Below are 24,221 nucleotides of genomic sequence, written 5' to 3'. Positions count from 1 at the left end.
TTCCTGACAAAAATCGTATTTCAAAGAAAACTTGCAATAACCTATGTCTCATGAAAATTACATTACGTTTGCGGATATAGATGTGATTACAGCGCCGGTCTCTAGAATGACGTCATATAGAGACCGGTCTATATTTTCTTAGTATCGGAAGAAAGCTGTGCAAATTCCATCGTGTATCTCTCTCGTGCTCGAAATTGGAGCCGGTAGGCGAAACTGCAAAAAATAGGCCATACACAAAACCTAATTTTATCAGCCCCGCGAATTACCCTCTAACTCCGAATGAGTGTTTAGCAATTATCTCCATTTTACTATTCCGATGGAGGGTACAAACCCATAGGCTTGTCAGGAGCTTCAGCAAAACAGCTTCCTCCCATAGCACGTTAATGACTGCCATTAATATCACCATGTAATGTCCAAACTTGATTTCAAGTGAGCACTGTGATCGAAATCGCGCTTCACCACCAACACATAGTCAACTTCACTAGTTATTTCACCCATTTTTTGGTCCATTCCTCTAACCGAGGGTATCTACCAAAGACATTTAGTTGGTTGAGTTTATTTTGATTGGTGGACTAAAGGATTTATAAAAAAACTACCAGAGGACCAAGAATTTTCAAATTCATACACAAAACCGGCAACTACTCAAAAAAAAGTGAAAACATAGGCCGGTATGCAAAATGACCTGATTTAACAATCAAAGTTTATTTACATTTTTACTTGACTCACTTAAATCCTACACGCTAAAGTCGGAGACCTTTCTCTTTTAAGTAATTCCGATGCAATGCATTGCTTTTGCACGAGGTGTTCTATATATATGAGGTATTCCGCATATTTTAGAGGTAGCATTCTATTCACTTAAGCATCATTCACAATGAATCCAGAAAGTGAGATAGATCAAGCTTCTACAAGTAGCCCCTCAATAAATTCAGAAGAGGAGGAGAAACCTGAAGACGAGGAGCCAGTCCAGGAGTTTGTGGGCCAAAATGTAGAGCAGCAAGGCAAATCCCAAGGTCTGTCGGAGCGCGAACTAGATGAAGACTTCAGCTACGAAGGAGACATAGCTTTATCAAGAAAGGCATCGCGTATGCTTACAGATTATGATAATTTGGTTCGTCAAGCAACAAGAAGTTCCAAACCGTTGCCGCCAATGGGAGGCGGAAGACCATATCCGATGGAGCTAGGAAGTAGAGACCCATATGTTGTTCAATTTGATGGAGACGATGATCCAGATCATCCAAAGAATTGGAAGCTTACAAAAAAGCTTTACTATACCACAACTGTGGGGTTAAGCGCATTTTGCGTTAGTATTGGTTCAGCCTTGTTTGCCGAGGCTTCTGAAGACTTAATGCGTGTGTTCCATATTGGATGGACAGTTGCAACTTTAGGAACATCTTTGTTTGTTTTTGGGTTTGCTGCTGGACCTGTTATCTATGGTCCATTGTCTGAATTGTTTGGAAGAAAAATGGTGTTGATACCTAGCTCTTTAGGGTATACGTTGTTTTGCTTTGCTGTAGCCACTGCTAAGGATGTACAAACGGTTATGCTTTGTCGATTTTTTGCGGGTTTCATTGGAGCTGCGCCGTTGGTGGTTGCTCCTGCGGTGATGGCTGACATGTTTGGTGCTAGAACAAGAGGTACTGCAATCACTTTGTTCGCTATGGTGCTTTTTGGAGGCCCTATGCTTGCTCCAATTCTTGGTGGATTTACTGTGAAGAATTCATCATTGGGATGGAGATGGACTTCGTACTTTTGTGGAATAGTCGGTGCGTTATCGTTTGTAATGAGCGTGTTTTGCTTAGAAGAGACACATCATCCAATCATTCTTGCGAGAAGAGCTGAAGAATTGAGAAGAAGAACAGGTAATTGGGGGATTTACGCTCCCCAAGATGAAGTGTCCTTGAGTGTTACTGAAATTGCTGAGAATAACGTGACCCGTCCATTAAAGATGTTGTTTACAGAGCCAATTTTGTTTTTGGTGACGTTGTACAATGCATTCATTTACGGTATGTTGTATCTATTCTTAACCGCGGTTCCTTTGATTTTCATGGGAAAGTATGGGTGGTCTCAAGGTGTTGCTGAATTACCGTATATATCAATGCTTTTAGGAACGCTTCTGGGAGGAGTGATTGTGATATTTTTCGAAAAACGGTATAACGAGATAATGGACAAAAATAACGGTAAACCTATTCCCGAGGAGAGATTACCACCAATGATGATCGGCGCCGTGACATTTACAGGTGGTATGTTCTGGCTTGGATGGAGTGGAGCGTTTGGGAATAAAGTTCACTGGATAGTGCCAACTATCGGAGCATTCTTTGTTGGAAATGGTCTTATGTTGATATTCTTGCCTTGTTTCAACTATATCATTGACTGTTACTTGTTATACGCAGCATCTGCATTGGCCGGAAACACATTTCTTAGATCGGCTTTTGGTGCTGCTTTCCCATTATTTGCAAAGCAGATGTTTGTCAACATGAAAATTCAATGGGCAAGTACTTTGTTGGGGTGCCTAGGTGCTATAATGATTCCCGTGCCATTCTTATTCTACAAGTATGGGAAAAGAGTGAGGTCAAGCTCTAAATATGCGTTTGTGTTGGAGTAATTAGACTTAATAGAACGTTGTATAGTTTGAAAAATTGCGAAAAAGAACTTTGAAAAAGATCGAACCACTGTAAGCATCATCATATGCAAGTAGTACGACCATTTACCACTACGGCTCTTCGACTAGCCAAACAACCAGCACCAGCAGCTGCAAAAAAGTACTTAGGCCGCCCTTCTAATAACCTATCGGCAGGGCTCGTTGGATTAGCAAATGTTGGAAAGTCTACTTTTTTCCAAGCCATCACCAAGTCAACATTGGGTAACCCTGCCAACTACCCGTACGCTACGATTGAGCCTGAGAAATCTATAGTTCAAGTGCCTTCACAGAAATTAGATCATTACCAGAAAATACACAATTCACAAAAGAAAGTCCCGACAAATTTGACGGTATGGGATATTGCTGGGTTGACGAGAAATTCCAGTTCAGGCGCTGGATTGGGCAATAAATTTTTAAATGACATTCGTCAAGTTGATGGGATATTACAGATTGTGCGAGGCTTTGTCGATGATGAAATTATTCACATTGAAGAGAATAAGGTAGATCCTGTGAGAGATTTGGTTATTGTCAATGACGAATTAATTTTGAAGGATTTAGAATTTATTGAAGTTGAAATGGAAAAGTGTACCAAAAACTTGAAGAAACCAAACCAAGCCCATGAAGCAAAGAATTTGGAAATTTTAGAAAAGCTAAGTGATGGTTTGTATAATGGGGTGAAAGTGATCAACGGAGACTGGACCGATGAAGAAGTGGATTATATCAATGGATTAAATTTGCTAACAGCTAAACCAACAGTCTATCTATTGAATGTATCGAAAAGTGATTACATTTCCGGAACCAACCAGTTCAGGGATAAGGTCCAGGACTGGATCAACACACACTCTGGCAATGATAAGTTAATCATGTTTAGTGCTGAATATGAACTTGCGCTGAATAATGGCGAAGCTCAAAACAAGGAGCTGGCTATTCCACAAGTGATTCAAGAGATGCGTGATTCTCTACATTTGATATCATTTTATACCTGTGGTGATATTGAGGCTAGGCAATGGACTATTAGGAGAGGAAGTTTGGCACCAGATGCTGCTGGATTGATCCACACCGACTTGCAAAAGACATTTATCAATTCAATAGTATACAAATGGGATGACTTGGCAGAATTGGAAGTGTTTGATGAAAATAAACTAAAGCTGATGGGAAAACAACACAGAAACGGGAAAAAGTACGAAGTAGAGGATGGCGATGTTCTTGTTATAAAAGCTGGAAGTGGAAAAGCTAGATAAAACCTTGTATATATTCAATAGAGACCGTAATCTTGGTCAATTAAAGTCCGCTCAAATTTCTTTGAAACCTCCTGTAACTTCAATACCAATCCAGCGGCAAGACTCTTAATTTTGTTGTCGATAATGCCTTCCCATGTCACAGTTAACCAGTTGTATACCAACACCACCTCATCGTTGAAATTTAAAACCAAAAACTCAGCATCAATGAGCTCCAATATGAGTAAAATTCCCGTTAGAATCGACTCGATCACTTGAATTTCCTCTAATGTTACCTTACGTATTATTGTGCAACATAGCAACAAAAACTCCTTAATCATGTCTTTGAGTTGTGTAGATGATGGATACGCAGTATGAAGTAGTAAGCTTAATGTCTTGATGTAGTGAGCAATGAAAATTGGTGAAAAATGCCCAATATCAATGGACCCAGACTCATACCATACATTAAGCAACGGAAAGTAAAAGTTTGTACCTATGAGTTTGTAAAAGTTGGGAACAATAGGAGTTTCATTAGTCTGGACACCCTTTGGTCGGGTTAATGATCGAGAAATGCGAACCAATTTACCTTTCCCTATGATTTGATCTTGAGCATCATTCGATGCTTGATGCATAAGGGAATCTTGTAGATCATTTTCAATTTGATCCATGTATTTCGCTCCTCCTTGTCCAATGTACTTGTTGTGTAGCTCTTGAGGGAGTTGTTTCGTCGGGAATGACTGCTTGGTGAAAGAGTTTGAAATCACTTCATCCTTGATACCACGAAGCTCACGTGCTGCCAATGATGTAGCTGACAAGATAAACATTCGCTGTTGGAGTGAATAATCTCCTGTCAACAACAATTCAAACATGTAGAAAGTGACATTTGGGTTAGTGACGATAACACTAACCAAGTTGACCAACTTTAAATCATCAAAGTCTGCGTTGTTGTAAAAGTTATCCAAAGCAATGAGGTTTGTCAACAAATCTTGCGAGTAAAACTCAACTTCGTTACCGTGTTGGAATTTTTGCCGTAAAAGAGTTGGACCTTTTATCAAAGCAGCTCGCCGCATATCATAAGCTTGTGGGTTTTTTGTATCTGATGTGATGTATGATATCAAATCTTTCACGTAGATGGGGTCGGGTATCTTGACTTTTGCTGGTAGTGATTCATCATCAGAAGAATCTTCCAAGGGTGTGTCTTCAACGGTGGTGATTTTTGCTTGTTCGATGGTAGTAGATTCACTCTTTTCCCGTTTTAAAGCATTCCATGCGTCTTCATAGCTCGTATCGTGAAGTTCTACCACCGGTGTTGAGAGGTTGAGATACTCTTGATCCTTTATAGAGTCAAAGATTTTCTTTTCGCCGCTTAGTTCACAGACTCTATTTGCGAGGATGATCCCTAGAGATCTCACATTGTCCGAAAACGATTGAAGATGATTGCTAATACCCTCAAGGCACACCTTATTCCTTGTCAACCCTTTTAAAAACAGAACTTCTTGTCGAGAAATCAATTGAAGTATAAGGTAAGTTCTGGATTCTTGTATTGTGATAGGCTCATTTTTTATATATGTGGGATCGGCCCATCTCTGCAACTGACTTGAAATCATCTTGTCCGTATTGTTTTGTGAAAGTACACCAGAAACCAACTGTATGAGTGGTTTGTTAGATCTTAAAATCACACCTTCGACAATGTTATCGTCAATGAATTCATAGGTAAACCTGAAGATGTTGTAGAGGGGAACAATATTGTCAACATTAACAATCTCAACCACAAACGTTAATAGTAGCTTTTTTATGTAGTCTTTTCTTTGAAACCCTTTTAAACGAAGTAGGGTACCCTGGAAGTACTCCCAATTGTTGGATGTGAAAAAGACCTTGAAAAACTCTGTACAGAATTCCGAGCTTAGTACTGAGTGTACGAAAAGGTCTGGCTGGAGGTTTTCCTGATATAGTTTCACAATTCCATTTGATAAGTAGTTAGCATACGACTTCGATGATTTCAAAAAGTCATTGTCTATATCCCAGTGTTTGGAAATGCTAATTTCATTCACAACGGCCAACACCTTCCCTTTGAATAGGAGCTTGTCGACTTCTCTCAATTCCGAAGGTTTCCTATTTTTCGTAATGTTTATGAAAAGTTGCTCATCCACACATGATTGAAGGAGGTTGTAGTATACCTTCAATCCATCGTTTAATCCTGGCAGTGTAGTAATCTTACTGATTAGATTTCCTAATCCAATCAATGTTTGAAACTTGCATCTCAACTTCACTTTGACACTTTCTGGTAAGGATTGGTAAATCTGTGGGACAGTATAATTCAACAATGCGCTAATCAATGGAAACGAAGGATACTCATCCCTGTCCAACACATGTTCTAATTGTGAAACGCTGGGGTATTGCTTTAAAAGGTCTATGTCGTTGTTGCTCATCTGTCGCTGGGCCCGGAGGGAAAAGAAAAATCGCGCCTTCTGAGGATTTCTTTATGTTTCGTTGATTGCTGGTCAACTCTGCAAGTAAAGTAGGCAAAGTAGAAGTTGGTAATTTCAACACCCTCAGGATACTTATCAGCAGGCTTCACCTCTGTGTCGACGAGGCTGCTGAATTCCTGGCGCAAGCTCATTTTTTGTATTTGATCTCATCGTAAAAGGACGCGTTACGTAATCCTCTATGAAAATCTTCAAGTCTTTGCAAACTATCTCTTATTCAAAGATTTTGTATCCAAAGAGGAACGAGTTATCTTAGGATAGAAGTATTCCCGAACATACCAATGACCAAATTAATACACAGGAGCGTTTCAAAAGTTACAAAATCAAGAAGAGGCGGCTCCTTCAAGGCAGCTCCAGTCGCGTCGCCGCTATACGAGAGAGCTAGAGTATTTCCGAAGTTTGAGAAGCCACCAGAGCCAGCTACATCGTCAGCTCTTGCTGATTTGAAAACACGGGTTGAAAATGGGAACCTTTCACTACAAGACTACTTTGCAAGTGATCATTTCAAGTTTAAAGAAGGTCTGGAAGAGCTGTCCATGAAGATTTTGAAAGGTGCAATGTCATTGATTCACCCCAAAACCAAGCCTGTTGTTGCTATAGATTGTGAAGCCTATGAGCTTGGACATCACGATGTTACAGAAATTGGAATAGCTGTGCTTAAACCACTATCAACATCCGTACCGCAAATCAATACAACTCATTTAATCGTAAAAGAGCACCTACATAAAAGGAATTCAAAATATGTGCCAGATAACAAAGATCAGTTTCTACATGGGACGTCATACATTGTGAAAGAAAACGACGCAGTAGAGATATTAAAGCTGGTTCTTGACAAATACATCACTCATCAGAATGGAGTTTTAGTTGGTCATTCAATAAGTGCCGAAATCAAGTACTTCAAAAGCTTAGGGATCGAGTTGCCATCTACAGTGAACACTTTGGACACTTTGAAGCTACACAGGATTGGTAGAAGTAATGGTGGGTCTCTAGGTGGGTGTCTAAAGCTCTTGGGATTGCCGTGCAGTTACTTGCACAACGCCGGAAACGACGCATACTATACATTGTTGGTGGCTTTATCATATTGCGATCCAATTGTTCGAATTGAAAAGAATTTGGACACATATTCCTCTAGTGAATTTACTGGAAAGTACCCACAGGATGGCAGAACTTTTGTTGAAGTTGATGATGTTTCCTTGTTGGATGTGTAGGTCTTTTGTGTATAAAAACTCCGAAATTGGAAATAGAGATGCGCTTTCTTCAATGTAAACAAAAACAAAGATAAAACCTCATCAGACGACGACTAAATCAACACTTAACTTATCCCCCCCAATGGCTGACGAATCAACATCACTTATAAACAGAAGTCGGTCAAGGTCATTCTTGGAGACTCCATTTGGCTCTTTCAAAGGACCAAACTCGTTACAAAACTTTGCATCGTCATTCACAAGATCACAATATTTCGCTGCCTCAAAGATCGACAATGAGATTAATAAAGAAAGATCATATTTTGCTAGAGGAGACGGTTCGGAAGATGAAACATTTGATCCTGAGTTGATGGTTCCAAGCTACAGAGGAGAGAGGGTGAGTTCGGTTGTACATGATTTGAATCGAAACCAATTATTTCTCAACGACACTGACCCTAACTCCTCATTTAACAACGATGTGTTTTACCACGATGATATTGTTGAAGCACTTAATCACTCCAGGTCTAGACAAGGGTCAGACTACTTTGGCAGTGGCATCCCCATTGGAAGAAAAGTACTCCCACAACCATCTTTTTCAAGTTTCAGAAGTTCAATCTCCATGGCCACAACTGCCAGTCACATGACCTTGAAAAAGGTAGAGGACGTGGATGGGAATGTGATAACGGTGCTTGCAGGACAATCTACGGTACCACAAACGGTTTTCAATTCGGTGAATGTGCTTATTGGAGTTGGATTGCTTGCATTACCCGTTGGCATTATGAAGGCAGGTTGGGTGTTTGGTGTTCCCATTTTAATTGCATGTGGCCTTATTACATATTGGACTGCGACGTTGCTTTCAAAGGCTATGGAAACAGATGCAACAATTATGACTTATGCTGATTTAGGGTATGCCGCTTATGGGTCACTTGCCAAGCTTGTTATATCTTTGCTTTTCTCAATTGATCTAATAGGAGCCGGGGTCTCATTGATTGTCTTGTTTAGTGATTCGTTTGTCGGAGTGTTGAGCAATGATGCAACAACAACAAAGATTATCACCTTCTTTATTTTAACACCATTCACATTCATTCCCTTACCAATTTTATCGTTGTTTTCATTGCTTGGCATTTTATCAACTATTACTATCACATTGTTGGTGGTTGTATGCGGATTACTAAAGGATTCATCTCCAGGCTCTTTGATTGAAGTCATGCCAACGAACCTTTGGCCTGAAAATTGGGTCAACTTGCTTCTTGCAATTGGAATATTAATGGCTCCATTCGGTGGTCACGCAATCTTTCCCAACTTGAGAAGTGATATGAGACATCCATACAAATTTACAAAGTCTCTACTCTATACATATTTTGTCACTTTGATTACTGATTGTCTGATGGGTGTTTTTGGGTTTTTAATGTTTGGAGCAGCATGTAGCAATGAAGTCACAAATACTTTATTGCAGACTATTGGGTACCCAAGTTGGGTCTACCCATTGATCAAATTGTTGATTTGCTTGATCCCATTGGCCAAAACTCCTCTCAATGCAAAACCAATTATTTCATCCTTGGATGTGTTTTTGGGAACCACTACAATGCCAACAACACAATTCAGATCAACCCTCAATTCATTAATTAAGTTTGTTATTCGAATTGGTGTCAATGCGGTGTTTGTGGTTTTGGCAATTGTGTTTCCCGAATTTGAGAAAATTGTTGGTATATTGGGAGCATCAATTTGCTTTATCATTTGCATTATTTTACCCTGTCTTTTCTACGTTAAGCTTTGCGGGGATAAGCTTACTACACTGGAGCTGATCATTATTTACCTTGTCATTTTAGTTTCCTGCGTATTGGGGGCATTGGCTAGTTGGGCGGTTGTTACAAAGTAGAATTATGTAGCAAATAGATATTTAAACTATACAGTCTCTACTTTAAAGCAAACTTTGATTTGCTTCTTACGAAAGCACCGTATTTGTAGAAGACAAATGGCACTGGAATCAACAATGCTGCCAAGCATCCGATCAACGTTGCCGCCCACTTGATTGTTAAATTATCAAACATCTGAGTGTCAAAAAGTGGGAAAGCAGCTCCAAATGAAGCTCTCATAAACGTATTAGCGGCGAGAATAGAAGCTGGCACATGGACATAACAATCAATCAAGTAGTTCAAAGTTGGCAAGAAAACCAATATCAAACCAACTCCAACAAAGAATGCCCCAATTACTGGCACAATCCAATGTACATGCTCTGCATAGTCACCAGTCCAGCCCATCCAAAAAATTCCAATAACAAAGATAACACCACCCACCATCATTGGGGGTAGTCTTGATTCGGGTGTCCACTGTTTCTCTGTGGTGTCCAACTTGTTGTTGTAATATCTCTCATACAGGATGATACAAAGACCTGCAAACAAAACACCAAGAATCATCGATATGTAAGGCAACTCACCAACACCTTGCGACCAATGGTATCTTCCTTCAAAAATAAGTGGCACAACAGTTAAGAATGAATAAAGCATTCCGTACATGAAGGCATTATAAAGACTCACAAGGAAGACAATTGGCTCCAATAGCAATTGTACGGGACGCAAAAGATTATTTTTTGCAATCTCTTTCAAGCTGAGTCTAAGCTCTTCATAGGGGGAAAAGATTCCCCAGTTCCCAGTCTTTCTTCTCATCCACTCGGCTCTTCTGGCTAGAATGATTGGATGGTGTGTCTCCTCTAAGCAAAATACGTTAAGTATCAAGGCAATACATCCAACAAGGGCAGAAAAGTATGAATTCCATCTCCATCCTAAGGCACTATTCTTAGTTGTGAACCCACCCAAGATGGGAGCCAACATCGGTCCTCCAAAGATTGTACCCACAAAGATATTAACGGCAACACTCCTAGGTCTATCTTCCAACAAATCAACCATGATTGCTGGTGCTAATGGGAACGGACCACTTCCAATAAAACCAGCAAAGAAACGACACAACATGATGGTTTGCAAGTCCTTGGCAGTTGCAACTCCAAATAAAAACACCGAGTATCCAAGAGCTGAGAACACCATAATTGGTTTCCTTCCATACAATTCAGACAATGGACCGTAGACAACTGGCCCTAATGCAAATCCAAAGACATAGAGCGATGTGGCCAATGCTGCCACTGTCTGTCCCACATGAAAAATCTCTCTAATCTCTTTGTTACCCTGTGAGAAGAAAGCAGATCCAAATGAGACGTAGAATGCGGAGTATCCAGCAGTTAAACAAAATAAAAACTTTTTCCAAACAGGGTAGTTACGTGGACATGCGGGATCATTAGGGCCATTGAATGTCACACAATAAGCTTCCTTGTCTGGTAGTGGTGGTGGGAAAGCTCGTTCATCACCCCATGCACGAATCACGTCCTCATCGTAAGCCACTTCTGGTGTTTCTGGCATATTCAAAATTTTCCTAGTCAATTGACGAGATAATGCAGGGCTGCTCTCAATTCGTGAAAGGCGATCTCCTTGGTTACGGTGTGGTGAGATATCATTGTATTCATGAATCTGTCCCAGTTCTAGGTCACTGTCAAATAATTGTTTTGGTTCACCATTCCCTACTGTTGATATCGTCGAGGACGAAGAGTGACCTCGTTGAGCAGAAACATTGGCTTGATTGTAGGCCGTAGGGTTTCCAGTTGGGTTAGCACGTTTTTCGGATCTTTTCACCGCTTCTGATGTATCCATTTTTTTTTGTGTGTTGATTGGGAGGTTTTGTTTACGAGGCAATCAAGTTGGTATAAAGTTGACTTGTAAGGATTTGAAAGGTCTTTATATCCCTCAAGAATAATTGGTTCTGAAGAAAATGTCAGCCAAAAACCACGGGGATATCAGAAAGGGTTATATATAGGTGAAACCCCGATCAGTTATGCTATATAGTTCCGACAATATTTGACGCCGTGCATGGTGTTGTGCATTAATCTACGAGGATGTTGTGATGGAAACGATGGATGTTGATTGCTTTGTATGGCAGGCTGAAGCAGGAAACGTTTGCCTGATGCAAATCTACCAAAAGATGCCTGTGTGAGGGAAAGGAAGGTGTCTTAATTGCTCCTGGACAGTGTGGTCTCCATTTAGAGCTGCTACTTTTGGCTGTCAAAAGATAGACATTGCATCATGTTTGCTATTAGGGATTAGGTTTTGTGTAGCTGTACCATACAATAGCAACAGTCTATCATATGCAAAACTTTCTGTTGTTTGTTGGGGACTAAATTTAGGCATTTGTGGCTTGCGCGTCATGAGTACGGTTTTGTGTAAATGTAAGGGGTTCCAAAATGATTCTTCGGTGATAAAACATTTATCTCCAGCACACTCTAGAGGAAATAGCAGATGGGACTCTGTTGCTAGAGATGCAATTGAACAAGTTGGCAGAGGGAGAGAGAAGCCATTTGCCACGTAGGTATATCTCTAATTTATAGTGGTTCAAAAAAATACAGTGAGACTTTACCTGAGCTTCAAGTGTTGAAACCATCACGCGAGTATTGTCAAATAGACGAGTCTGCACTGTCTTCAGCCAAAGGAAACATTCATATCGTGAAGATTGCAGGCATTTATTTGATAGGCATACTTGACGCCAAATAATTGTGGACTGTCCAATCTTTGGTATTGATGGTAGATGGCGTAATCAAAAAGGTCATTGCTGCAGCTCGTACGCCAATTTCTTTGAAACACAACACTGCTTATTCATCGAGATTCCTAGATACGATTCCAAATCGTCAGAAGAATGTAGAATTTATGAAACTGATAAGTGAAGCATCTGGAGCGATACTCTCACCACCAAGAAGTTTCATTTCTTAGCAATATAAGAGAAACTACAGTTTAGAAAAGAAGCAGTATCGAATCTTAAAAGTCGATCATCTTGACCTCAAAATAAGCGCAATTGAGAACAATCGCGCATCTTTTTTTCTTAGCGGTAACGTTTCCCAATTAGGCAAAGTTAAACGTTGTGTATTGTCCGCCACAAAGATTCCCAGATGCTACAAGAAAATGAGTCAAGATCTAAACATAACAATGATACGATAAACAATAGATAAAGAATCAGAAACCATATCTATTTTTCTGATCCTTTTCTGATCTTTTTTTAGCTCAACTAATTCTATCGAATAAGCGTTTCTCAATTACAAAGCAAATCACACAACGGAGGTTATGTACATTCCCAAAAAGTATCAAGAGGAAGAATGGGACCAAGTTGAATACCTCATAAAGCATTACCCATTAGCTACAATAATCACCACTGATGGGGGCGCCATCATAGCCAACCATATCCCCTTATACTTGAAAGTGGATCCATCATCAGGCGAACGGAAATTAATTGCTCACATTGCAAAATCCAATCATCAAATACCTTCATTGACATCCAACGACAACGTGTTGGTCATTTTCCAATCGGCTAATTCATACATTACTCCCAACTACTATCCGACGAAACAAGAGACTCATAAAGTGGTTCCAACTTGGGATTTCGCTAGTGTTCACATACACGGATCGTCGAGGATTATTGACGATTTTGAGTTTGTCAGAGATCAACTTAACCATTTAACTAATCAAGAAGAAGGCAAGAAGGATGCTGGTGTAGACAAGTGGAGAGTTGATGAAGCGCCTGAGAATTATTTGAAAGTTATGCAAAAGGCAATCACGGGGCTTGAGATTGAGATTGGTTCATTTGAGTGCAAGTACAAGTTTGAACAAGGGGCAAGAAAACAAGATGTTTCTGGTGTAATTAGTGGGTTAAAGGGTGATGGTAAAGAGGAGATGTCAAAGTTGACTATTGATGCGAATGCTAGAGCTGATGAAAGAAAGGCAAAAGTTCGAGAAGTAGAATAGACAAGATAGAGAACAACTTACAAATGAAAGGTTTAAACTAGACTGATTTGCCAATTCGATTCAAAGAATTGACAACGTCGAATGATCTTTTTAATATTATCAAACCACTTATGTAAATACAAAGCCAATCGACTCTTTCTTTTTCCACAAAAACCACTCTCATGTGAGTTCCAAGCCGTAAAATCTCAGCTTATCCTAACCGCACATCTTAATAAGGATTAAACCTCGCACCACCACGGCCGCCTCTTCCTCTAAACCCACCACGTCCACGCATTCCACCTCTTCCTCTAAACCCACCACGTCCACGAATTCCACCTCTTCCACCTCTGAAACCACCCCTATTCGCATTAACACCGGGTATATTCGTGCGCTTAGGCAACACTTTCAACTCCCTCTCCCTAAAAGATGACCCATCCAACGTCGCCACGGCTTTATTCACGGCGTCAGCGTCGCTAAACTCCAAGTATGCAAACCCTTTAGGCTGACCAGTGACCTTGTTTGTCATTATGGTGACTCGGTTCACAACTCCAGCAGAGGAGAAATGTTGTTGCAATTCCAAAGGTGTAGATTGGTAGTCGACATTTCCAATGTATATCGACCTTGCGTCGGATTCTCTTCGTTCGGCATCCAATTGTGCCGCTGATGGTGGAGCTGATGAAGAAGCTGAGGCGGAAGCAGAGGAGTCACCGCCAATGCCTGCAGCATTGTTGTTTGTATTTAAAAGGTCAGGATTGGTGTATGTGTTTTGATCGTCGATGTCAAGGCCGGAATTGAGTGCTTGTAATCGTCTCTTTTCTTGCTCCAATTGTTCAATTGTGGGTTCAAATGGTAATGGCTGAGATTGTTCAGACTGTGGTTGAAATTGGAAATGAGATTGTTGTTGTTGCTGTTGTTGATGTTGCTCTTGTTGCTCTTGCGACGGCAAGTGAGATTGCAAGAAGTTCTGTTGTTGTTCATATGATATCTGATCTGACATAGTGGATAGCGTACAGCTTTCTTTGGGGATGATGCTGACTCGTCGCCCTTTGCTTCCTTTTTTTTTTATTTTATTTTTTTTTTTTTCAAGTGCATTTAGTTGCTACCAAATGATATAAAAACAGAGAGTTATGTGATTCCTATTTAAAACTGAGATACACCAGGCAAGTTCCTATCCCTAGCCAACGTGTTTTTCACATTTCCAATATCTCGAGGAAGAGCAACAACCGGCGGCTCATTCTCCTTATTCCGTCCAGAAGTAGTAGACCCATAATCTATATGTTTCAACTTACGTTTCTTTTTCGGCAACAATGCATCAGATTCCGATCGCAACACCTCTACATCAGTTTCATAACCTCTGTCATATGGCATATAATCATCATCATCAGTCAATACGCTCATGAACCCTGAGTCTGCTCTAGGGAGAAGATGGTCGTCGGTATCGCGACTGGCTTTACGTGTGGGATTTCGTCTCCCCATGAAGAGTACTAATCCAATCATGACACCACCAAATATAACCAATCCTAAAATGATTCCGACTCCAAGGCTAACGATACCTAAGTGAATGTGGAGGAAATTGTCTGATTTCTTGTTAAACCATTGTATGTTCAATGGCTTATCGATTAAAAAGATGCATGATCGGTTGGATGAGTTTTCTTGATGGGTGCATCCATGAGATATGAGTTTGACTTCTTGGTCCTTATTGTAGGAGTAGCCACTTATGGTCTCGCTGGCATTCAACTTGTATAGTTGAAGCATTGGTTGACCTTTTGTCAGTTTACATGCGAGACCACCACGAGTTAAATTTGTATGAATTATTCCCTTAACGTCTTTGCCCATTGCACAATCAACCATTTGCTGACTCTCTTCATGTGGTATCAAATGAAATTGCAAGAACTTGTACAAATTTGCAAACGACTTGGTAACGTTGAAATCCTTTAATGAATCGGGCTGAGGGATAATCAAAGAGTATGGGTTCTTCTTTGTCAACGATTTCTTGATATCCGGAAACACATCGAGTAAATGAGTGATTGAAAAATCCGGCAACAGTGCATCAAAAGTAGTAGCAATTAACTCCTCTATAGGAATGTAAAAGTCATGAGGAAGAATCACTTTATTCACCACATGAATCACCCCCTGACTAAACAACACATCCGAATTTAAAGCTAGATCAAATACGTTATCCTTGGCAACTTCAATCCGATTGGTGTCTTTCAAACTCAAACTCCTTACTAGAACTGCATCGTTATCGATATCTTTAAACACCTTCGAACCTTGGAAGTCACTATAAATTGTCTTTTGCAAAAACATGCCCCTAATAATAGACTTAAACACCGTGGGGTTAGATTCAAGGTAGTTCAAAACGAGCCCAAGTTCTCTCCATATACCTTCCTCCTTCCCATTCTCTGCCATTCCACAAGGTAAGAAAATCGTATACCCTTGTTCATTGTCTTTTAGTGATAACACGTCAAAGTTTGTGAAATATTTTAATGTGCGTAAACATCCACTTCGATCAATGCTTAATCCATCAAAAGGCGGCAAGGCTCCATTAGACATCAAGTCACCCAATGAGTGTTTGAAATTGAGTGGTGTGGTGATTTCATCTCTGGTGATAAAGATTTGACTTCCATTGAGCACTGGAATCGTTTCGATAACTTCGACTGACTCGTCAATGAGGTACTCCCCATTGTCTTTAGATACCTTCATTTTGTAGCAACCACCCAATTTCTTTTTAGAACAAAGACGAGTATTTGCAAGTATATGTAAACTGTCACTAAAATCCAACTCTTCATCAATGAAGCGATACAAAAGGCCCTGTTTTGAACTAAATGACGCTGATTTGATCTCATCATCACTTACATCATCACGCAGATCAATATCCACCAAAAACGTCTGATTAACAACTGATGCATCAATATAGTTATCCAACAGTCTGAAATCCAATTCTTTAACCACATCAGAGTAATGATGAGCGAAAAGAGCTCTTCGAGTGGTCATTTCAGCAATGGGGATTTGTAAATGTTGGAAAAACAAATCACCAGTTTCGAAAATCTGTAAAACACCATCTGCTAATGCTATTGATTGGTTAGTTGAAAAGTGGGAGATGGTCGTATTGCCATGATCTGTATGGAAAGTATGTTTTTGTCCCGCTAAGGAGGTAACTTTTTTATCAGTGCCATTTACACCACCAATGTATTCTTTAAACATGAGGTGTTGGAGTAAATTGAAAATGTCTGAGTTTATCTCGTGTTCTGCTTCTTCGGTGGTATCGAATTCAGCACTGTCGGAGTTTGCCAAGTAGTATTTTAGTTGAAGAGTATCCAAGGAGTTACTAACAACTTCATCACTGGGAAGTATGACAGTTTTCACTCCATGAAGGAACTCAGCACATGAATGAGGTAGATGCATTGGTTTCTTCTTCTTCTTTTTCTTTTTCTGCTTTGTGGTGTTTATGTCTTCCGGAAATAGCAGTCGAAACAATTGCAGAACTATTGATGTCCTTTCATCTTTTGACGTGAGTAGGAACTCACATACAGTGTCCTTCACAGGTAGTAGTTTATCAATTGCTTGAATATATGACCTTTGCCGACTGGCATAAATATCTTCTTCAACTATAGTTGCCGAGTCATCGACTACATACACGTCATTTTCTCGTTTCAATTTAATAGGATATGGTTCATCTTCAGTTTTATTGAATAAAGTATCATATATGACTTCTGCTTCTCCTTCTTTAGTCAAATTTCCAATAGATACATCTTGGTTCAAAATGTAGCGTAGTAAATTGATATCCTCGGATGCGATTGACGATGACCCCACAAATGCCAGATTTACAGGTGCAAGTAATGTAACATTTCGCATGAGGTTTAGCTGTGGTATTAATCCATTCCGTTGTAGTTGCCGTAAAAAGTATGAATATTGTGGTTCTGCTGATAGTAAGTCGACAATGTACGACGGCGTGGGTTCAACTTCTGTTGAGGTTGATGTTGGCCTCGCTTGTGTAAGCTGTAACAGTACAGTTAGAAGAAGTAGTAGTAGCAAATTGCATACCTGTGGCCGTAGATTGAATAGCATGGTGAAGGGAAGACTGATGAGTTGGTTGGTTGGATGGCTGGCTGGCTAGTGCTTTGCCTCGTGGGGTCGTATCAGTTGTAAGTTTTTTTTTAGTTGCACTGTCAACATACGCTACCATCTCGGTTAGATAAAACAAAACCTATTAAAGGAAGGTGCCGACGGAGCTGTTCTAAAATACAGAACAGGACAAAGAGCTAGCTTCAGTACTTTAAAGCATTGATTCCTTTAAAGAACTAATAATTTGGAGCTCCAGTCCGCAATTATGTGTAGCTCGGAACCTCCAATATTGGTATAAAAACAAGGGAAATTGCTTCATGGGTGGAACTTTGGAGATACCAAGCTGTATGGAGATAACAAACTGGGAATTGAACCCCAGCTGTGTCATTATTCATGTTGAACATGTGATTATACAGGAATATTTAAAACAGAAGAGCTTTTAACTGACGTAAAAGGATGTATTATTTCACTCAAGTGAGCAAAAGTACCTACATATATATAATGAGTAAAGTAAGCATATACTGCGTACAGTAGGAGTGTGTTTATATAAAGATATTTGTTGAACAACTGTTAATTTGTACTACTTACTCTTTTGCTGTTAGTTTTGTGACTAATAAATGTGTGCGTGGTTAATACATGTGTTGTTGTTGTTGTTGTTACACTGTATTAGGATCAGTGTTATATTCTATTGGTTATGTGTGTGGTTTCACAGTTAAGAGAAATATGTAAATGTCTGTGTTGTGTATTATTCTTGGTGGTTGCAAAAAAGATAGATTTTGATACAAATAAGATTACATATTAAATAAGATTAAATAGATAAGAGATTGATTCAACCGAGGACATATTACATACATATATATACAGGACATGTAGAGATATACTAATATGTACTAGCATCTTATATACTATATACTTATGATTAGTGTATCTTTAATTGTGGTATTAGTTAGTAAAGTGTATATGAGCAAATTAATATGTTCCTAAATTAGAATATTTTATGAGCAGAATATTGATTTCCTAATTAGGATATCAATTACGAATAACATCACTAACACATCAACACAGATCAATCTAGTACACCATACAAAGTATTGATATAACAAATAGATCATCCCTAATAGAATCTAATAGATCTCTAATTGAGCAAATTATCAACAACCAGAAACATCATCATCACTGAATTTGAGCAATAAAAGAGGACTAAGCCATCCTCATAACCACTAAAACCAACTAACCAATTAGTATATATATATCCCAACCAAACTCACTCATCACTCATCACTCATCATCATAAGTCTCATCTACAGCTTCCATCCTTTAGTAAGTCAGTAATGTTCAAAAGAAGTGTTGAGTACGAAGGCATGGATTGCCTAGACAAATCCAATTCAATGTATATGCAATACAAAACACTACTGCAAACTGAAATACCTTGGGCTTCACAAACTAAATATGCTGAATACACAGTCTACTTTGGTATAGTATTCATATTCATTGCCTTGGTTAAACAGATTTACTATAGATTTAGAGATTATACCTACAAATCATCACAATCCTCCACAGGTTCAAATGCATTTACATCGGTAATTGATGTCCTTGTCTCATACTGTCGATACGTTGGCTACAAACAAACACCTCGATACTTGCAATTACTACTATCTTTTCCTAAATCAGTTGGATCCAGTTTGTTTATGATATTGTCTACTTTATACTTGTGTTGTTATTGCTTTGTTCCTCACTATTGGTATCGTGGCTGCGCTGGGTTTGGATCTCCACCATTGGCAGTAAGAGCTGGATTGATGTCAACTGCATTGGTACCATTTATATATGTCCTTGCTGGAAAATCAAATGCAATTACTTTACTCACTGGTATTAGTTATGAAAAATTAAACGTATTCCATCAATACGCTGCTGTTGCTAGTTTTATCTTGGGTGTGGTACATACAATTCCATTTATTTATCAACAGTTACAAGAAGCTGGAGCTAGTGCTGTACATCAAAAATTTATCACTGACTTGTATTACATCAGTGGTATACCCACATTAATACTCATGGGATTACTATGCACACTTTCAAAAGCATGGATTCGGAAACATTTTTATGAAGTATTCCTTCATTTGCATTGGATGATGGGTATTGCCTTCTTTGGTTGTTTAATCTGGCATATTCAATTTGCATTGGGTGCACAAAATTACATGTGGGGAGCATTGGCATTCTGGGCAACACAATTAATTTATAGAATATTGATGAAGACTTGTTTTAAACCAACTTCAATGTTTTTGAAATCAAGATTGGCACAATTGACTAAATTGGATAATAATGCATATGAGATTTACATTGAAGATGTTGGGGATTATAAATGGACACCTGGCCAACATTGTTTTCTTAGGTTTAAAGGATGGAGAGTATTGGATAGTCATCCATTTTCCATATCAACCACCACTTTGGAAGGTAGTGGCACCGGAATGAAGTTTATCGTGGTTCCTAAATCTGGATTAACGAGAGATCATTTTAGACAATTAAACCACCAAATTGAGCTTAATAAACAAGTATACATTGATGGCCCATATGGAGGGACATTTAGAGATGTAACCAAGTTTGACAAGATTGTCCTTGTTGCTTCAGGCAGTGGAGTCACTGCAACAATCCCATTCTTGCTGTACATTGCTCAACTACATCAACAAAACTCTCCCTTGGTGGACACTTTAAAATGTATCAATTTCATTTGGGTGGTTAGATTTCAAAGTAATATTAAATGGATTGAAACAGAGTTGATCAAGTGTCAAAACATACTAGGAAACAAACTAGACTTGGATATAAGAGTATGTCATGAAGACCTGATTGAAATGAAACAGGTGCATGCAGATGATTCAGCTGATATTGAGAAAACCATTGAATCAGAACAAGAGAGCAGCAGCAACAGTAACAAACTCCCATTAACTTTTGGCAAACCTAATATAGTGTCCATTTTATCTTCATTAACTACAAGTTTTGCACCTAGGAATATTATTGTTTGTTCAGGAAGTCAGTCTATGCAACGACAAGTTTCTCAAACTGTATCTGACTTACAATCTTTAATCTTTAATAATGATTTAAGGAATACTAATGTGGAGGAGATTTACTTACATACAGAATGTTTTGGGTGGTAGAATGAGCGGAATAGTAGAGGTGCTGATATTGTTTGCATAGTATAATATATTTATATTATTTATTCAGTTACTTAGCTGGTAGGACAATGGTAGACCCATTCATTTAAACTCAACTGTTTCAAGATTGTAGAAAACCCCTTTGTGTTTTTGAACGTACAGTACTTCTTATACACCTTAGACGGCCAGTGTACATCACCACCATCACTCTTACGTTTCAGTTTCAGTTTCAGTTTCAGTTTTGGCGGATACTCGATATGGAAAACTGGTTTCTTTGCTTTAATGAATGCCTGATACAATTTACATTCCTTATTTGGACCACATTGTTCAACCACGGCAAAATCGACATTAGAAACCACCTTTTTAACAATATCACCGCCGTTCTTTAATCCTATTGCCAAATCATGTTTGTGTGCGACTTTAGCTAGGTGTTTGACATAGTTGACGGAGTCAGTTTTAGTGATTTTGAACCCGGTCTTCTTTTGTGCGTATGCGTATGCGTCAATGTTATCTGGATCCACGGCATCACAACCTTTCGATTTCGCCAACGCGATCCTCTCTTCCATTATCTCAACCACGTTGGGGGAGGTAATGTTGAGCCATCGCTCGCCTTCCCATGAATGTAACGGGTGACCTAGTTCCAGTTGTGTAAAATTGTCCGCATCAGGACGCCAGGTCTCGAATGTGCCAGCAGAGAAGTAGCATATAACGCTCTTGTTTTTGGAGTGGATGTGGGAGATCAAACTTTTGGGAGTATCAAAGAGGTCGATGTCGTAGATTTGAGTGTCCTTGTTGGAGTCACTGTCGTCGATGTCACTTGTGGTTGGCGGGTTGTCGAGGATGCAGTCCCAGGTGTCTTTGGGTTTAGCTTCCCATTTCGCGTGGCAAAAAGTAGTGAAGTATGTGAGTATAATGAGCCAAGCTGTAAAGATTGATTTCATAATAATTGCACTTTTTTTGAGAATGGTGAGTGGAAATGCATTGTTGTTGTTGTTGAATGTTTGGGGTGGATAATTTGTCTAAACTTATATTTGCGTAATTTTAGATTACGAGAAATGCACGGCGGGATTGAAATAATTTTAGTGTGTGTTTACTATTGTTTCTATTTTTAATTTTACTCCTCATTTTCACAATCGTCGGTTTCTGTTTAGTGCTCTATTGTTCTAATTTGGTTTGTCGTGGTGTGATTGGCCTTTTGGTCATTCATTAGAAATGAGGGGATGCTATTGTAGATTATTCCAGATCTGTTTTGGCATTGGTGGCTTTTCTTCTGACTGCAAAAGTTTTTGTTTCAATGTCGTGAATCAATGTCATTTTATTTACCTTTGAGCTTTTCACGACATTGGGATTTTTTTGTTTTTGTCGACAGATTCAACTCAATTCTACACACCATACCAGAACCAGCTTCAACTCAATAGTGATTATGGCAGTTCCCGATTTACTCCTAGATCCACAATTGAAGTATTGGGTCCTTTTACCCATCTCACTTGCTATGGTACTAGTTGGATTGCTTCGATCCAACATTACGTATTTGATGCAACCACATCGCAAACTTGAACCTTACAAAAAAGTAAGAGAAGCGTATGTTTACAAAAGCAGAGGAGTCGTCTCACTCTCACTCGATACTAACAAGTCCTCTTCCCTAGTCAATTTCTCTTGCAAGCTCGTGCATTCAGAGAGAATAACCATGTGTTAACCAAACAAGAATTTGACCAATTCAAAGCATACTTTATCTCCACCCTCCAAACCAATGAATTCTACGCCGAAGATCCTAAAAAGGAAGAACCAATGAATCCATTCGACCCCAATTCCAACGAAGCAATTATGCAAATGGCCAAAGGGAACCTCTTAAACTATATCCCACAAACATTAATCATGGGATGGGTCAATTACTTCTTTGCTGGGTTCGTCATTATGAAACTACCATTCCCATTAACTGATGGGTTTAAAAGCATGTTACAGAATGGAATCATGACTCCAAACTTGAATGTGAGGTACGTGTCTTCGATATCGTGGTATTTTGTCAATTTGTTTGGGTTGAGGCCCGTGTATTCGATCCTTATGGGGTCGTCAGAAGCAGAGGAGATTATGAAACAGACGTCTCAGCAACAGCAGCAACTGCAGATGCAGATGCCGAGTATTGGTGGTCCTGGTGGACCAAAGGTGGATAAGTTGTTTGCTGGAGAGGCGGAGAATATCCAGATCTTGGATCATGAGTCGATTTATGATGGGATTGTGGAGAGGTTTATTGCTGAGCATGGCTTGTAGCATACCCAGAGGAGTAGATGTGTAAAGGTGTGTATTGAAATAGAGTGTAATTTGAAAAGTTGCAAATTGCGCAGAGAAGATAAAAGAACATTTTTTTCCAAAAGATCATCTCTTCATTACTAACGCCATCTTTTCTTCAACATCACAACATGTCCACTACAGAGCAAGCACAGCCCGCAAAGGCTTCACAAGCCGAAGTTAAACCAAAACCAGTCATATTTTGTATAGGTATGGCCGGCTCTGGTAAAACCACTTTCATGCAAAGGCTAAACTCCCATATCCATTCCAAGAAACAAATCCCCTATGTCATCAACCTAGACCCCGCCGTGCTTAAAGTTCCCTTTGGAGCAAACATTGACATTCGTGATTCAATAAAGTACAAGAAAGTAATGGAGGAGTACAATTTAGGTCCCAATGGAGCCATTGTCACATCATTGAATTTATTCTCAACCAAAATTGACCAAGTTTTAAAATTGGTTGATAAGAAACAGGACAAGATCTCCGATGTGATTATTGATACACCGGGTCAAATTGAGTGTTTTATATGGAGTGCATCGGGGTCGATTATCACTGAGGCTTTTGCGTCGTCTTATCCTACTGTGATTGCATACATTGTTGATACACCAAGGACGACTAGTCCTACTACCTTTATGTCTAATATGCTTTATGCTTGTTCGATATTGTACAAGACCAAGTTACCAATGATTGTGGTGTTCAATAAGACCGATGTACAAAGCTGTGAGTTTGCTAAAGAATGGATGGATGATTTTGAAAATTTCCAAATGGCGGTTCAAAAGGATCAAGAGGAGAATGAAGGTAGTGGAAGTAGTGGGTACATGAGCAGTTTAGTGAATTCGATGTCACTTATGTTGGAAGAGTTTTATTCGAACTTGGATGTTGTTGGTGTTAGCTCCTATACTGGTCAAGGGTTTGATGAGTTTATGGATGCTGTTGATAATAAAGTTGATGAGTATAATGAGTATTATAAGGCGGAGAGGGAACGGATATTAAAGAAGAAGGAGGAAGATGAGAAGAAGAGACAGACAAAGTCGTTGAATAAGTTGATGAAGGATATGGATATCAAGGGAAAGAAGAAACTGGGTGAGAAGCAGGGGGAGGTCTTGTCTGATTTCGATGATGATGACGAGGAGGATGAAGTGGATGAGGATTTACAAGGAGAAGTGTTGCCTGATGAGGAAGAGGAGGAGGAGGGAGATAGGGCCTTGGGTGTGCCTTCGAGAGAGTATACGTTTGCTGAAGATCGTCAGTCGGAGTTGGACGCAGTCAAGGATGCTGATTTGCAAGCTAGGTATCAACAGGCAATGGAAGCTAGAGGGAAGCCAGTATCGTCAAAGACTACGGAGAATATCGCAAATTACATCAATCGAACTCAGTAGGGGTTGAATA

General features: G+C 39.4%; 12 protein-coding genes across 12 annotated transcripts; 8 read left to right on the top strand and 4 right to left on the bottom strand. All coding sequences in view use genetic code 12, as the record gives it.

Annotated features, from left to right (window-relative positions):
* Window positions 1-871: 871 nt before the first annotated feature.
* On the top strand, window positions 872-2,602 carry I9W82_004265 (MFS transporter; the record flags this gene model as incomplete). Its single annotated transcript, XM_067693319.1, has 1 exon — window positions 872-2,602. One exon carries the CDS (start codon window positions 872-874, stop codon window positions 2,600-2,602), a length of 1,731 nt encoding a protein of 576 aa, XP_067547053.1.
* An 83-nt stretch (window positions 2,603-2,685) lies between these two features.
* I9W82_004264 (uncharacterized protein) lies at window positions 2,686-3,879 on the top strand (the record flags this gene model as incomplete). Its single annotated transcript, XM_067693318.1, has 1 exon — window positions 2,686-3,879. The coding sequence occupies one exon, from the start codon at window positions 2,686-2,688 to the stop codon at window positions 3,877-3,879; it is 1,194 nt and encodes a 397-aa protein (XP_067547052.1).
* Window positions 3,880-3,893: 14 nt separating this feature from the next.
* I9W82_004263 (uncharacterized protein) lies at window positions 3,894-6,284 on the bottom strand (the record flags this gene model as incomplete). Its single annotated transcript, XM_067693317.1, has 1 exon — window positions 3,894-6,284. One exon carries the CDS (start codon window positions 6,282-6,284, stop codon window positions 3,894-3,896), a length of 2,391 nt encoding a protein of 796 aa, XP_067547051.1.
* Window positions 6,285-6,622: 338 nt separating this feature from the next.
* Window positions 6,623-7,549, top strand: I9W82_004262 (uncharacterized protein; the record flags this gene model as incomplete). Its single annotated transcript, XM_067693316.1, has 1 exon — window positions 6,623-7,549. The coding sequence occupies one exon, from the start codon at window positions 6,623-6,625 to the stop codon at window positions 7,547-7,549; it is 927 nt and encodes a 308-aa protein (XP_067547050.1).
* A 121-nt stretch (window positions 7,550-7,670) lies between these two features.
* On the top strand, window positions 7,671-9,404 carry I9W82_004261 (uncharacterized protein; the record flags this gene model as incomplete). The annotated part of the gene is made up of 1 exon (XM_067693315.1): window positions 7,671-9,404. The coding sequence occupies one exon, from the start codon at window positions 7,671-7,673 to the stop codon at window positions 9,402-9,404; it is 1,734 nt and encodes a 577-aa protein (XP_067547049.1).
* A 37-nt stretch (window positions 9,405-9,441) lies between these two features.
* On the bottom strand, window positions 9,442-11,223 carry I9W82_004260 (MFS transporter; the record flags this gene model as incomplete). The annotated part of the gene is made up of 1 exon (XM_067693314.1): window positions 9,442-11,223. One exon carries the CDS (start codon window positions 11,221-11,223, stop codon window positions 9,442-9,444), a length of 1,782 nt encoding a protein of 593 aa, XP_067547048.1.
* Window positions 11,224-12,681: 1,458 nt separating this feature from the next.
* I9W82_004259 (uncharacterized protein) lies at window positions 12,682-13,359 on the top strand (the record flags this gene model as incomplete). Its single annotated transcript, XM_067693312.1, has 1 exon — window positions 12,682-13,359. The coding sequence occupies one exon, from the start codon at window positions 12,682-12,684 to the stop codon at window positions 13,357-13,359; it is 678 nt and encodes a 225-aa protein (XP_067547047.1).
* Window positions 13,360-13,567: 208 nt separating this feature from the next.
* On the bottom strand, window positions 13,568-17,406 carry I9W82_004258 (uncharacterized protein; the record flags this gene model as incomplete). Its single annotated transcript, XM_067693311.1, has 3 exons — window positions 13,568-14,328; window positions 14,496-17,337; window positions 17,383-17,406. 3 exons carry the CDS (start codon window positions 17,404-17,406, stop codon window positions 13,568-13,570), a joined length of 3,627 nt encoding a protein of 1,208 aa, XP_067547046.1.
* A 1,391-nt stretch (window positions 17,407-18,797) lies between these two features.
* I9W82_004257 (putative ferric-chelate reductase) lies at window positions 18,798-20,549 on the top strand (the record flags this gene model as incomplete). The annotated part of the gene is made up of 1 exon (XM_067693310.1): window positions 18,798-20,549. The coding sequence occupies one exon, from the start codon at window positions 18,798-18,800 to the stop codon at window positions 20,547-20,549; it is 1,752 nt and encodes a 583-aa protein (XP_067547045.1).
* A 71-nt stretch (window positions 20,550-20,620) lies between these two features.
* I9W82_004256 (endo alpha-1,4 polygalactosaminidase) lies at window positions 20,621-21,487 on the bottom strand (the record flags this gene model as incomplete). The annotated part of the gene is made up of 1 exon (XM_067693309.1): window positions 20,621-21,487. One exon carries the CDS (start codon window positions 21,485-21,487, stop codon window positions 20,621-20,623), a length of 867 nt encoding a protein of 288 aa, XP_067547044.1.
* A 482-nt stretch (window positions 21,488-21,969) lies between these two features.
* I9W82_004255 (uncharacterized protein) lies at window positions 21,970-22,814 on the top strand (the record flags this gene model as incomplete). Its single annotated transcript, XM_067693308.1, has 2 exons — window positions 21,970-22,127; window positions 22,193-22,814. 2 exons carry the CDS (start codon window positions 21,970-21,972, stop codon window positions 22,812-22,814), a joined length of 780 nt encoding a protein of 259 aa, XP_067547043.1.
* A 149-nt stretch (window positions 22,815-22,963) lies between these two features.
* Window positions 22,964-24,211, top strand: I9W82_004254 (GTPase; the record flags this gene model as incomplete). Its single annotated transcript, XM_067693307.1, has 1 exon — window positions 22,964-24,211. The coding sequence occupies one exon, from the start codon at window positions 22,964-22,966 to the stop codon at window positions 24,209-24,211; it is 1,248 nt and encodes a 415-aa protein (XP_067547042.1).
* Between the last annotated feature and the right edge of the window lie 10 nt (window positions 24,212-24,221).

This window comes from Candida metapsilosis (assembly GCF_017655625.1).
Source record: "Candida metapsilosis strain BP57 chromosome Unknown scaffold6, whole genome shotgun sequence".
NCBI classification, from domain to species: domain Eukaryota; kingdom Fungi; phylum Ascomycota; class Pichiomycetes; order Serinales; family Debaryomycetaceae; genus Lodderomyces; species Lodderomyces metapsilosis.
The sequence above is the reverse complement of the archived record's forward strand: the minus strand, read 5'-3'. Positions and strand labels throughout refer to the sequence as shown.